The sequence below is a fragment of the Xiphophorus maculatus genome, chromosome 12, assembly GCF_002775205.1.
Source record: "Xiphophorus maculatus strain JP 163 A chromosome 12, X_maculatus-5.0-male, whole genome shotgun sequence".
Classification (NCBI taxonomy): domain Eukaryota; kingdom Metazoa; phylum Chordata; class Actinopteri; order Cyprinodontiformes; family Poeciliidae; genus Xiphophorus; species Xiphophorus maculatus.
Window position 1 is genome coordinate 18,527,669 of NC_036454.1, and position 14,323 is coordinate 18,541,991.

Below are 14,323 nucleotides of genomic sequence, written 5' to 3' on the forward strand. Positions count from 1 at the left end.
GACTTTTCAGAAAAATCAAACCAGACCAGTCACATATAATGCTGTTTGCAAAGATTAAAACATAAACATTGGATATTCAGTTCAGTTCAATTGCATTTTTATATTATGCCTAAAATAACTTGTGTTAGGTGAACATCATTTTTGGCATATTTAAGGTAAGATCAAAATTGCTGAAAGAAAGAAAGTTGTAGTAGATTATGGTTCTGCTAGAGGATTTAAAGGGGTCCAAGAAAAAATTTAAATCAGTTATCCGATTGTACAAAAACAGTCTGCAAATGGAGGACGTGGAGATCAACTGCCTACATACCCAGATCTGGCCATCCATGTAAGTTTGCCCTGAGAGTGCACTGCAAGATGCAGAAGTCTTCAAAATCCTAAAATGTTTACAGTCTTTTCCCATTGTTGAAATGTTTGTGAGAAAACATTTTTATTTTATTTTTTACAAGTTTTAGAAACTCAAATATGTTTCAATGAACAAATAATCTTAAGGTAACCTACAGTGAACTGTAAACCCACCTCCCCACTGAATGGAGATGAACACAAAATGTGTTAGAGGAGAAAATGACAAAACTTTTTTGCCCCCACCCCCAAACCCTCGCTCATGCTTTTCCTAACAAATGATGCCCCAAGAGCGCAGAGTCACATCGAGCACATAAGGAAAGCGCCATGACATACATTCTGTTCCACGCGGTGGCGGTAATGCACCGAAACGTTGTTTCCCAGTCGCCATTAAACAAAAAGAAGAAGTGCGAGTTGCTTCTTTTCAACAGGAAGTGACGCCATCACCGGGTGTGAAGGGGGCGTGTTGTGATAATCCTGTTATTTTGCTAGTTTCTGTCTTGAATATCTTCCAACTATCTATATTTATCGCAGTTTTTGGTTGGTGGGGAAGATATTTTAGCGTAATGCAAGCAGAAACTTGCTAACATTTAGAACAGTTTGTGTTTAGCTTAGCCGAACAACGCTAGCTAGCTAGCTAGCAAAGTATATTGTACGAACTACCAGTGCCATCTTTTTGACAAACTTTACTTTAAACTTTTTTGCCTTTCTTTTGGGAAACTTTATACGCTTTTACAAAATTTAACAGCTCTTATTAGCGGAAGGCTGCCATTAATGATGTCGTTAACAGAGGAAATATTTACGGATGAGTTGCCCTGAGAACTGATCCTCTTTCAGATGAGTTGCTAGCCAAAATGTCCTGCAGATCAACTAAAGTGGCGCCCAGTGTTGATTTCGACCACAGCTGCTCGGATAGCGTGGAGTACTTGACGCTCAACTTTGGACCATTTGAGACAGTACACCGCTGGAGAAGACTCCCTCCATGTGATGAGTTTGTGGGAGCAAGGTAACTTTCTGCCAATCATCCTCAGATCATGACTCTTTTCTTTTCCTTTAATCTTGTGTTCACCCGGAGTTTCTATTTATCTTCACACAGACGCAGTAAGCACACTGTTGTGGCGTACAGGGACGCCATATATGTGTTTGGAGGAGACAATGGGTGAGTTTTAGACTGACAGGTGATGCTTCCTATTTTATGCACGACATCCAGAGTGTTTGAACTCTGCGCCTCCCAACAGGAAAAACATGCTGAATGATTTACTTCGCTTTGATGTCAAGGACTGCTCTTGGTGTCGGTAAGCCTGCTGCATCTGTATCAGAAACCTTGTAAAAATATTCATATTCCTTTGAACTTTTTCACATCTTGTCATTTTATAATCACAAACTTGAGTAGTTTTCTTATGTGACAGATCAATTAAATTTAATCTCTGTCTATGTGTAATGGGTTGATGACCTGCTAGATAGAACCTTAGTTCTGAACATTTGGTTGATGTCTGAATAAAGGCTTCCCAAAAGCATGATGTTGCCACCACCATGTTTCAACCTTAGGTTGATGTGTACAGTGTTAATTTCCCACTACAAACGCCTGTCTGCTGTGCTCCTTGGTTTTTATTACACACAGGTGGACTGACTCTATTTATTAATTTGATGACTTATGAGGAGAAATAATTGCTCCGAATTTTACTTAAATATATCAGATAAAAACACACGCACGCTCCACTGTCTAAACTACTTGTTGATCATTTTTAAACATTGTATGCCTCTCTTTCCACACAGATTACTTTGCTTTGATCTGTCATATAAAATACCTTAAAGTTTGTGGTTGTAATATGATCAAAATGTCAAAATGTGTGAGGGGAATGAGACCTCCCACAAGACCTTGTGCTTCAACATGTGGTCTCAATGTGTCTCACAGAGCTTTCACCACTGGAACTCCACCAGCTCCAAGATACCACCACTCTGCAGTGGTCTATGGCAGCAGCATGTTTGTCTTTGGTAACTTGGTTCTTCTTTTTGGTTTTAAAAATATGTAATATAATATTTTTGAGTCCTCTAAGGGTCTACTTTGGTGTCCTGTCGTATTCCAGGGGGCTACACAGGAGATATTTATTCAAATTCAAACTTGAAAAACAAAAACGACCTTTTTGAGTACAAGTTTGCCACAGGACAGTGGACCGAGTGGAAGGTGGAGGGAAGGTAAACATTATTTGTATATATGGACTAGACTATTCAAGAAAAATGTCATTATGTGAATGTTTTATTTTACTAATGTTTGAATTTATTAGTTTGCATTGAAAGTCCATTAAAAGTGCCAACTTTGCATTATTTTGTAAATAATGACACTTTAATGCAAAGTTGGCACTTTTGATGGACTTTCAATGCAACTTTAAAAGCAACTTTGCATTAAAAGTGTCATTATTTACTGAATAACACTTCATGACATCATTCATAAAGACTCCTTCATGTTCATGACAGGTGTTATTTCATGTTATTTCACGTTTATGACAGTGTTACGTCAGTCTTATGCACACCCCGTCAAATAAAGTGTTACCAGTTATTCTTAATTAGCTTACATTGCCTTACAGTTAAACTATTGTATTCTTTATAGGGTTACAGTACACACTACTCTTTATCTGTGTATTCTGTGACTTTGTTTCAGCTTGCCAGTGGCCAGATCTGCACATGGTGCCACAGTGTACAATGATAAGCTGTGGATTTTTGCTGGATATGATGGGAACGCCAGGTATGATTTTTAGATTATTACTCTGATCTCACTCTCACTCTGATGTGCTGAATTATAATTCAGTGATGTTTGCTTTTTGTGTCTAGGCTGAATGACATGTGGACAATCAGTCTGCAGGACCGAGAACATGCATGCTGGGAAGAGGTCTGTTCAATTCTTATTTTAAAATAAATAATCACAAATAAAACATATAAAAATAATATTTCTCTTCATCTGCTTTCCTTTGACTTTGTGTCCACCAGATTGACCAGAGTGGGGAGATTCCTCCTTCTTGCTGTAACTTCCCTGTCGCTGTATGTCGGGATAAGATGTTTGTGTTCTCTGGTCAGAGTGGAGCCAAAATCACCAATAATCTGTTTCAGTTTGAGTTTAAAGGCCACATGTGAGTATATTTTTTTTAAACAAAGCTCAAACATTAATGCGTCACATCTCTATAAAGTAGCCAACATCCTTGTTCCCAGGTGGACACGCATCCCAACAGAGCATTTACTGCGGGGCTCTCCTCCTCCTCCTCAGAGACGCTACGGACACACTATGGTCGCCTTTGACCGCCACCTTTATGTATTTGGAGGGGCTGCTGACAACACTCTGCCCAATGAGCTTCACTGTTATGATGTGGACTCTCAGACCTGGGAGGTGATTCACCCCAGTCAAGACAGTGAGGTATGAGTCCGGGTAATCCAGAACCTTTATGAGTATGGAAACATCTTTGTGTTTCCCAACTTAATTTGCTTCTCCCTTGCCTAAGTAAAGGCATTGTTCCTTCCTTCCCTCCATCCATCCTTAAATGTGTTCCTTCTTTCTTTTCACATTTGTTTGTCCTCTTTTTTATCTTTGTTCTTTTTTGCAAAACCCATGGTTATCAGAATAGCCTACTCATTTACTGAATTTGCAATTAAGGAACTCCACAGATTGTTTTTTGCATTCCTGAAGTTCTCTTTAACTGGAGTTGAATTTCTCTTTTCCCACTCAGATGCCCAGTGGGAGACTTTTCCATGCTGCTGCTGTGATTCAAGATGCCATGTACATTTTTGGAGGGACCGTGGACAACAACGTACGCAGTGGGGAGATGTACAGATTCCAGGTAAATGCAAATGATTGCTGGAATACTCTTAAACTTGCACCTGGATTTTATCCGTTACTTGCAAAGTCGATAACAGGCTGCTTCATAAATGCTTGTCTTGCAGTTCTCAAGCTACCCAAAGTGTACCCTACATGAGGATTATGGCAAATTGTGGGAGAACCGTCAGTTCTGTGATGTGGAGTTCATTTTGGGAGAGGTGTGTGAGGCTGAAGTGATTCTTCCAAATTCATGATTGAAATTAAATCTTGGCTTCTCTTTAGTCCAACTTTTTTCAGTGGTTTATCTTTTTGTTATTGTGTTCACAGAGAGAAGAGAGAGTCTTGGGGCACATAGCCATAGTTACTGCGAGGTGTCAGTGGCTGCGGAAGAAAATCCTGCAGGCCCGAGACAGGCAGCGACAGGTCAGAGTCACAAACATCACATGTTTCAGGAAATCATTTTAAATCCACAAAGTGAGCTAAAATCTAGCTTCTTTATTGCATTTAAGATACAAAATAGCTGTGAATTGTAATTAAGGTGCAATGGCAAGCTGTTAGTGGGACAATTACTAGTCATGCTCTCCACAAATGGAAGATGAAAAGAAGAAAGCCATTATATAAAAACGTAAGATGTCCGGCACTCAGTTGAAAATCTGTGACCAGAATTTCAATTTGTTGTTTACTGAAACTCTCCTTCTAATCTCACTGGAGTTTGAGCTATTCTACAGGGAGGAACAAACACAATTCTTTAAAGAAAGCTTGTTTAAAGCTATACATTTTTGGTCTGTAAAATGCTCTCTGGGAATCCACAAAAGTGTTCCATGATAATGATGATCCACTTATGTCTGTCCATTTTAACTGTATTTTCCTGTACCGACTTTTATAACAAGTGAACAGCCCAGTTATTCTTTGTGCATATGAAGCTGTGAAGTGATTTTCTTTATTCTAACTACTCCTAGCTATGGTGACATTTAGTTAGCCTTTCTATACAGAACAGTCACAGCAACAAGCGTATGGAGCACTAGTTTTAACAATTCATATTTAAGTAATAAATTGTGTTATTAATATGGTGGGGAAATGCTGAAAAAATGTTGCATAACCTCTTGTTTAGCAGAGGACCAAACGTGAGAGCAGTGAGGAAAGTGATGAGGGAGCAGCTGGAGGCCCAAGAGATGTCCCAGCAGGCAGTAAGCCATCGGGCACACAGCCCCTGCTAGAGGTATCCATCAGGGAAGCAGAAGCTCAGCCTTTCGAAGTCCTAATGCAGTTTCTCTATACTGACAAGATTCAGTACCCTCGTAGAGGTACACCTAAACTTTCCCTGTTTGGATACTAAATCCAGCAATGTGCTACTAAGAGTATTTATATATTCCTGTATTTACTCGCAGGCCATGTCCAGGACGTTCTTCTGATAATGGACGTGTACAAACTCGCTCTAAGTTTTAAGCTTTTACGACTGGAGCAGCTTTGTGTGCAGTACATCGAGGCGTCTGTAGATCTGCAGAATGTTCTGAGTGTTTGTGAGAACGCCAACAAGCTGCAGCTGGACCAGCTCAAGGTACAGCCCAGATTGAAAAAAAACCCCAACAACTTGAAAACACCAAATATAAATCACTCTTCTAGTGACCTCTAGTGGTTGTAGTTCAGTGGAGCTTTAACTTGACTTTTTTCAGTTTCACACCAACAAACCAGTCTCTTTATTTTGTTCATGTTAGTCTTTATTACCAGATAAGCAAGGAAAAAGTAACTTTTTACCCTAATTCAAAAAAAAAAAAAATCTTCTCTTCTCCAGGAGCACTGTCTCAACTTCGTAGTGAAGGAATCCCACTTTAATCAGGTGATCATGACCAAAGAGTTTGAGCATCTTTCCACTCCACTGATAGTGGAGATAGTGCGGCGGAAGCAGCAGCCTCCCCCCAGAGTGTATTCAGACCAGCCAGTGGACATCGGGACGTCTCTGGTGCAGGACATGAAGGCCTGCCTGGAGGGAGGAGGACTGGAGTTCTGCGACATTATTCTGCTGTTAGATGGACATCCTCGGCCTGCACACAAAGCCATACTTGCAGCTCGATCCAGGTACTTCGAACTCTAATTACCTGTGACAAGACCAACATGTTGGCAGTTCTCTTACCCGTGGAACCTTTTTACTTTATTGCATATTATGTAATTAGACCTAGCAAAAGTACTTTATAAATGTAAAGTGGAAGGAAAATGATTCAAGGAAAATGGAGTCAATACTGTGTAGGGCTGCCTGTCACCAGTTAAAGATGCGCAATTTATGAATCATGTCACCAGAATCTGTGCTCTATTTGCACACTTATTGATTGGAGTTAATTGGATTTAGTTCTGCACTTTGACTAGGCCATTGCAGCTCTGATTGTGTTCACCATGATGCTCTCACAGCCATGTTTCACAGTGGAGATGGTGTATTTATGCATTTAGTTGAATCTTCTCAGGCAACTTCTGAAGGCAGAGAGTCGTTCACACTTTTATTTAGATCCCAGAGAGTATATACTGTACATGGATGCCACCCTTCAGATTTGCATTTGTAAATAATTTTGAAAACCATCCATAATATTCCTTCCACTTAACAATTACACTCTACTGTGTGTCAGTAGGTCAAATTAAATCCCAGTAAAATACTTGGATGTATCATGAAAACTTTCAAGGAGTGTTAAAAGTTATTTTTGGCACCACGCATCTGGACAGGAGTACATTTTTTACTGACAATCATTGTTTTCCAGACTGATATCTTGTATTGATATTCCAGTTACTTTGAGGCGATGTTCCGCTCCTTCATGCCAGAAGACGGTCAGGTGAATATTTCCATCGGTGAGATGGTCCCAAGCAAGCAGGCTTTTGAATCCATGCTGCGCTACATTTACTACGGTGACGTCAACATGCCTCCAGAGGATTCTCTGTATCCTTCTCAAACTCTAGAAAATGGCATTTAATTAAATATTGGCAGGTTAAATTAGATGGATGTTTATCTAGAAATATTTTTATATATTATATATCATTTATATGTTAAAATGTCATCTGAGGTTGTAAATAGATTTTCTTTTCAAATCATATTTGCAGGCAGTAAATTATGTTTTGGGCAGTTTGTAATGTTTTAAATGTCTTCTAACCAAATGTCTTTATTTACTTTACAATTTTTGTGGTCATTGTTTGATTCTATGAGTTTTCTCACACTTGCATATAGTAAGCTATTCAAGGGCATTAAAAAGGGGAATCTTTGGATTCACAGTTACACATTTTTCCACTTATGTGATTATATCTGCAGTTCTTTTCGGACATCTCATCTGTTTTGAGCATTTTTCCTTGACCACTGATAACCAGCTATCTGTTTGCTGCTCCGTATTACTACGGCTTCTCCAACAACAGGCTCCAGGCTTACTGCAAGCAGAACCTGGAGATGAATGTGACTGTGGAGAATGTCCTGCAGGTATTTATATTTTTCACCCTGGGGTATCTGTGACCTAATTGGGAAAACACAATATCTTTCTTGCTGAATAAAGAACTTCTTCTCTCACTTCTCGTGCTTGCTGGCCCCTCCCCAGATCTTGGAGGCGGCAGACAAGACGCAGGCTCTGGACATGAAGAAGCACTGCCTCCACATTATTGTCCATCAGTTCATCAAGGTGGGTGGGCTTGTATCTGAAGCCTGGGGGATGTGCTGCCCACTCAGTGCAGCTGAGCTAACCCTCTAGTCTCGTCGTCTTTGTGGGGAAACTGACACGTTTGACCTCTTAGCGGAATACGCTCCGTTTTCTGAGTAGAGAGGAGACTGTTTACAGCTTGGCCGGCTGTGTAAGCACCTCATCAAAGAGCAGCGGGGCGTCGCAGTGGCACTCTTGATTTTTGTTTGTTATCTAACGAAACAGCAAAACACTCAATTTTCACTTTCCTTCACTGGAGTGTTAGCTCTGCTGTTTGTGTTTCCGTTCTGCTTCTTTTTTTTTTTTCTCGCTGTTGCCATTTTTTTTATGCATGTGAAATCAAAGGCTTCTTAACACCCATTTTTGTCTCTCATTGTCTTAATTTTTGAAAGATTTTTTCATTTTGCTTTGTTCTCCCCTTCCAAAGGTATCCAAGCTCCCCAACCTGCGGTCTCTCAGCCAGCTGCTGTTGTTGGACATCATTGAGTCTCTAGCTACGCACATATCAGACAAACAGTGTGCTGAAATGGGCTCTGACATTTAGGATAACTCAGAAGAGCTATTTACTTCTAAGAAGCCATACAGCTCCTACTTATCTACTTCTATTCATTCCTGCTGCACTGGAATTCATTTTATTTTATTCATGTTTTAGGTTTTTTTTTTTGCCCCTGCATGTCTGACTCCTGTATGATAAATGCCTTTTATCTACGCTGCATTTTGTGTCTCGCTGTATTTGAGGCAGCAGTGAAATCAACAAAGAAACCAGAATGTGGCTTAGAAATGTTAAATACTGTAAAAAAACAAAAAAAAACAAAAAAACTTTTTACACACTTTGTCATTTATTTTGTAAACACAAACTTTTTGCAAGCTTGTCCTCTGCTCAGTATTTATCAAGTGTTTTTAAAACCCATATGCATTTTACTGTTCATGATTGTGACAGTTTATGCAAAAAGTGTTTCAGAAAGGTTTACTTTGTCCACATGCAGTTTAGATGCCATCTGTCTCGGTTCTTCAGTTTGCTTTATTCTCAGCTGTGACCAAGCCTCTAATATGTGATGTAAGGAATCAGTCATTATATACAAAGTATTAGAATGTGTACTATTTGTTTCATTATGTCTATGTCTAGTTATAATGTTACCAGTACTAACCAAAAAAAATTCCCTATTCACTTTAAAAGGAACCATGTAATAGTGACCATTACGTTACTGTTGCAAAACGTATGTCTGTAGGATTCATGTGATGAAAGCCTTAATAAACTGCATAATAAATTAGTCAAGTTCTGTGCACTGTTTTGAGTTTATATGAGACACATGGTTTTGTTTTTGACTTCCAAATTCAACTTTCCTTTGGTTTACATATCTAAAATGCTTTTACTTGTTTTTCACAGACACACACTGCATTGACTATTTTCTTTTGCTCATCAGCTTGAATTTTCTGCTGTTCATGTTTTCAATAAATCTCAATATTGACATTTAGTTCAGTTGGGTTAGTAATTAACCTAATAATAAAATATAAATATCCTAAATTCAACTATAAGTGAAAGTGAAAGTAAATGGGATATCGTTGCAATATTTAAATCTGCTTATACAATTGGATGACTAGACTAAATATTGTATATAAATTGAATCTGTTTTATAAAGTGTCTTGAGATGACATCTGCTGTGCTATTGATGCTGCTGACCACTTTATTTCAATTCCTTGCAGATATTAGTTTTTTAAACATCAGTTGTATAGTTTGCAAAATACCTTAGACTTTTTGCAAATCTTTAAATGCGCTTCCTTAAGGTTCTGTTCTTGCCTAATTGTTTCTTTATACACTGCTCAAAAAAATAAAGGGAACACTCAAATAACACATCCTAGATCTGAATGAAAGAAATATTCTCATTGAATACTTTGTTCTGTACAAAGTTCCATTTGCACAACAGCAGGTGAAATTGATTGTCACTCAGTGTTGCTTCCTACGTGGACAGTTTGATTTCACAGAAGTTTGATTTACTTGGAGTTATATTGTGTTGTTTAAGTGTTCCCTTTATTTTTTTGAGCAGTATATATAAAACATGTAGAACTGCATTTCACCTGCATGTCACTGATACCTTACTCCTCAGCACTTGTTCTTGCAAAGGCTTTGAAACATCAACAACATGCCTTTGAGAAAGTAAGGGAGCATTTTTTTTTAACCCTTATCTTGTAAATACAGGGAAATTATTAATGATGATTTGTCTTAAGGAACATGTTCGTTCTCCCAACAAAAAGGATACACTTTTTATTAGACTTTATTATAGAAACAAGTCTTGTTTTTTTTCTTTATGTAAAATATAAAATGTTTAAATCAGTCTTTTGCCTGCGACTGAGCATCAAGAAATACTGTATATTGATCTTTCTGCTTATTGACTTTGCATTTTCAGCTTGGAAGAGCTCCTCCCAAAGATTTTCAGCCAAACTGAAAACTCAGGACTCTGCATAGGACACTTCAAAAATGTTAAAATTATTTAGAAAAAGCCTGCTGGTCAAATTAAAACTTTTACTTTAAGCTCACACTTACCACACATATGAATAATTCTGAGCTGTATATTTTGAAATAAACTTTAATGTGATTTGCATCTGCAAAACTTAGTTTGCCTTACTAAAGTTAAAGCCCAGGGTCTAGCAAAAATACATTTTATGTAATTTTGCACTCTGTGTTATGGTCATTGTACCACACTGACACTAACATTGCGACAGAAAGCTATGATCTCAAAGGATTGAACCTGGTAAAATAGAAGGAAAAAATCATTTTAATGGTTAAATAAAGATTCAAATAAATTACTACTACTTTTTATGGACACAAGAAATTTAGCATTTCTCAAATGCAAATCAAAACTGGAGGGACTAAAAAAAAAACTAATAGATAAAAAAAAAGTTCATTGGATTTTAGGCAGTCATAAAATTCAGAGAGAACTGGAGCTTCTAACACTTTGAATGGTCCAGTGGAGTGAACACAAAGTGCTTTTCACAGTCTGGACACTTGAGACACTTGGCAAATAAAGTGCTCCCGTTTTGGTTTCTTTAGTATGTAAATGCATGTTTCAAAACAGTAGTTTTATCAGGTATGTCAGTGCAGCATTTTATCTAAAAAAGCAGTAACTCATAAAAGTACTGGATGCATTCTTAAACAGCCCATGATATGAATATCAAAGAAAGCTTCTTTTTCTTTTTGTGTTTAATTGTGTGTGTACTATGGCCATGTTGCTGCACACGTGCATTCTGGGCCAGGAATTTCACTGAACATACCTGGTTTCATTTAAAAACAGAGTTCATTAGTCGCTGTGATGACATTGAACACTGAGACGAAACAGTGGGTCTATTGTCAAACCTCAATGCTGGATTATCTCTCTTATCGGGTGCATTTTTTTAAAGGAGGCTGCAGAAGTGGACCTTCCCAAAAACTGGGAAGGGCTAAAGAGTCTCTCTGGATCCCTTATCTTATTACATTAACTTGGACGGGAGAATTACGGCACACAGGGTTTACCTGCAGAAGCAGAAGATGGTTTTTCTAACAACAAAAATGATGGAAAAAACGGCACTGTTTCTGTCGTTTGGGAGCTATGTCACTTCTCTGGTCACTGCTTTTTTACCCCTGTGGAAAACGATGAACTCTGATCTCAACGAGGTGGAGAACTGGTTTTCAGGGCTTTGGCTCACCTGCCTCTACACGGAAGAGAAGGGGATTCAGTGCAAGGCCTATGATTCTGTGCTGGGCCTGCCGGTGGATCTTCAGATCTCCAGAGTCCTCGTCTTGATATCTATTGGAATTGGAGGATTTGCCCTGTTGACCGGCTTTCTAGGTCTGGAGGGGGTTGGCATGGGTGTGAAGAAGCCAGAAGTAAAAAGACGGCTCTTCATCTTCAGCGGAGTGATGACCTGGGTGTCGGGTCTCACCACTCTGGCTCCTGTTTCCATAGTGGCGTACACAACGGTGGTGGACTTTTGGGATGAAGGTTTTCCTGACGTGATGCCTCGGTGGGAGTATGGCGAGGCAATGTTCTCTGGATGGTTTGGGGGTCTGGGCCAAGTCATCGGAGGAACTCTGTTCTTTGTGGCTGTGTGCATGGGGGACTATGACCTGCAAAGACTGAATGTTCCTGTCAGTGCAGAGCTGAAGCCCAGGACAAGGCACTACCTGAAGACAGAGGTTCTTTAGCTGTCTGTGTTATACCCAGATTTAATTGGAAGAAATCATGAGATAAATAAATTTGTGTATATAGCTTTGATTAAAAACTGAAGCTTTTATAAAACTTACAAGACTCTGTGTATTTTTTAAAGCTCTTTTTGGGTTTATTTCTCAAACAAAAATATTCTCTCTGAATGTTTTGTTTTATGCAGCTGTTGAGATTTATTGAACTTATGCAAGACTATAAACAAAAGCAGCTTCTTTTGCTATTTAGAACATATTCTGCTTCTTTGCAGCAGCATTGAGCATTTCTACATTTTGTTAAGCTCAGACCACAAACTTTACTGGGATTTACATATTCAAATCATTTTTGCTCATTTGTTTTCAGCTCCCTTTACTGCTGATTTCTCTAAATATACTCCTGTGAAACTGACTACGCTGGAAAATCACCCAAATAAGAAGTAGGTTTAGGGTTTTGTTAAAAGTGTATCACAAGCTTTGATTTTCTAAGAACACTGTTCAATCCTTCATCAAGAAATGGAAAAAAGGATTACATCACTGACAGAGTCTTCTGCAAAGATGGCGAATCATGTGAGCCGTTCACTTCATCTATTGTCCTTTCTGCCTCTGAAGTTTCAATTAGAGTTATTGGAGACAGACATTTGTTGCTGTATGTGAATCAAATTCAACCTTTTAAGTGTATGTGTTGGTAATGTCTGGTTTTGTAAAAAGCTACAGCTTTTCTGGACTCCTGCCATGCTCTAATCTCCACAGTTTTTATTTTTTGTTCCTCTTTGATTGTTTACATCTTGCTGAAATTCTGGCTCCAAATAAGATTTCTGATATAATAAAGGTTAGTTGTTTATTAAATCAAAAGATTTAAAATATTTAAACAAACTCATTGAATATTTCTATGTTATTTATTTACAATCAGCAATTTCTCTCCTAAAATGTTGTAAAAGAGCTAAAACCAAAGTGACAAAACAAATAGCAGCTGCTAAAGCTGTATTCATGACTGCTGTTTACTCTATATTACAAGTGAGCTGGATGTTGAAGAAATATTTGCCTGTAGTCTCGCTGATACTCGGAAACAAAGCTTTCTTTAACATGTATCAGGGGTCACCATGTTTCTATTTTAATTAGCACCAAAGAAAACCACCAAGAAAACCAGTAATAGTAGTGTGGACAACATGGGTTTCCTTAAAGTGCTACAGTCTTTTTGTGTTCATTTTGCTTCAGAGGGAGACTCTGAACCATTGCACGACTGAACCTTTCCTACTTAGCAAAGAAGAAAGAGCAAAAATATCATTTTTAAAAATATGCAAAGCTGGTAGAGGACACTCCACAGGACATGCAGCTGTAACTCCAGTCAAGGGTGATTCCGCAAAATATCATATCAAGGGATCTGAATAAAATGCACCTGTAAGATTTTAACCTGTAAAAAACAAATCAAACTCTGTATATGTAGTTTTGTTGTGGCTTCTGCATTTAACAGTTTTAATTAAAGTAACCAGCAGGCGTGTCACTATATGTCCTCCACTAACACTGCAGAGCTCAGTCAGTCATATTGCTGTGCACGTGTTTGACTTCCACTTGGACATGCCTTCTCACACATGCTTGAACACAAAGAGCAACACAAACAGACACTGGAGTGCGTAAGTACATGTCATCTGTCAGCACCCTGTAGAAATACAATAACACCATGTGGTCAGTGTTATTATTTTTCTAACCCAGTACATCCTCTTCTATCTAGTTCATTTGGTATTATCACAGTAACAGTGTGTCTTAACAATCAGGCTTTGAACTGCTGAAGTCATCATTTCTACAGAGATGAATCTGCAATTCTCAGGTGAATAACCTTGTGCCATGATAAGGACAATGCTTCTGAAAGTTGGACCATGAAGAAGGGATGCAATATGTTATATACTGGATAAAACAGTGTGTGTTTTCTCTTTTGTTTCTTTTAAGCCCCAGGCTATGGCAAGCTGTTCTATACATATTTGATACCCTTGACATCGGCATCATTTTTGAAGGTTAGTTTGCCACCAAACTCCAACAGCTGGTTCTTTGGATATAATAGTTCATGTTCAAAAATTGGTAAATATTTTTGCCAAGTGACAGTTTTGTCCTATTACAAAGCAAAAGTGACATTCAACCAGCACAAATTTCTCAACTAGACTTTTTGCTGCAGTAGTTGACATCTGTGCTAGTTAACAAGATGATAATAAAAACTTTAACGTTTTATGTTAAAATAGTTTAAATAAATTCTACTTGTTAACTTAGTTGTAACCCTAAAATGTCTGCAGTAGTCACCCAGTGAAGTCCAGCAATTTTACCTGACTGGTACTCCCCAAGGTGTGCACTAGT

The 14,323-nt window shown here is 38.4% G+C and overlaps 2 protein-coding genes across 3 annotated transcripts; both read left to right on the forward strand.

Moving 5' to 3' along the window:
- The first annotated feature begins 773 nt into the window (after window positions 1-773).
- lztr1 (leucine zipper like transcription regulator 1) lies at window positions 774-9,082 on the forward strand. 2 transcript variants are annotated; one of them, XM_014470617.2, is made up of 19 exons: window positions 774-1,345; window positions 1,436-1,498; window positions 1,578-1,634; window positions 2,255-2,334; window positions 2,427-2,535; window positions 2,999-3,082; window positions 3,169-3,226; window positions 3,325-3,464; window positions 3,544-3,745; window positions 4,056-4,166; window positions 4,270-4,362; window positions 4,472-4,567; window positions 5,256-5,448; window positions 5,533-5,702; window positions 5,937-6,220; window positions 6,915-7,064; window positions 7,487-7,592; window positions 7,708-7,788; window positions 8,234-9,082. In XM_014470617.2, exons 1-19 carry the CDS (start codon window positions 1,194-1,196, stop codon window positions 8,348-8,350), a joined length of 2,346 nt encoding a protein of 781 aa, XP_014326103.1. In that variant the 5' UTR covers window positions 774-1,193; the 3' UTR covers window positions 8,351-9,082. The 2 variants fall into 2 exon arrangements, with proteins under 2 accessions (XP_014326103.1, XP_023199996.1); XM_023344228.1 differs by having other exon boundaries at window positions 5,259-5,448.
- A 2,213-nt stretch (window positions 9,083-11,295) lies between these two features.
- Window positions 11,296-12,007, forward strand: LOC102237953 (putative claudin-24). The gene has a single exon (XM_005804016.2). The coding sequence runs from the start codon at window positions 11,330-11,332 to the stop codon at window positions 11,984-11,986; it is 657 nt and encodes a 218-aa protein (XP_005804073.1). The 5' UTR covers window positions 11,296-11,329; the 3' UTR covers window positions 11,987-12,007.
- Window positions 12,008-14,323: the final 2,316 nt, after the last annotated feature.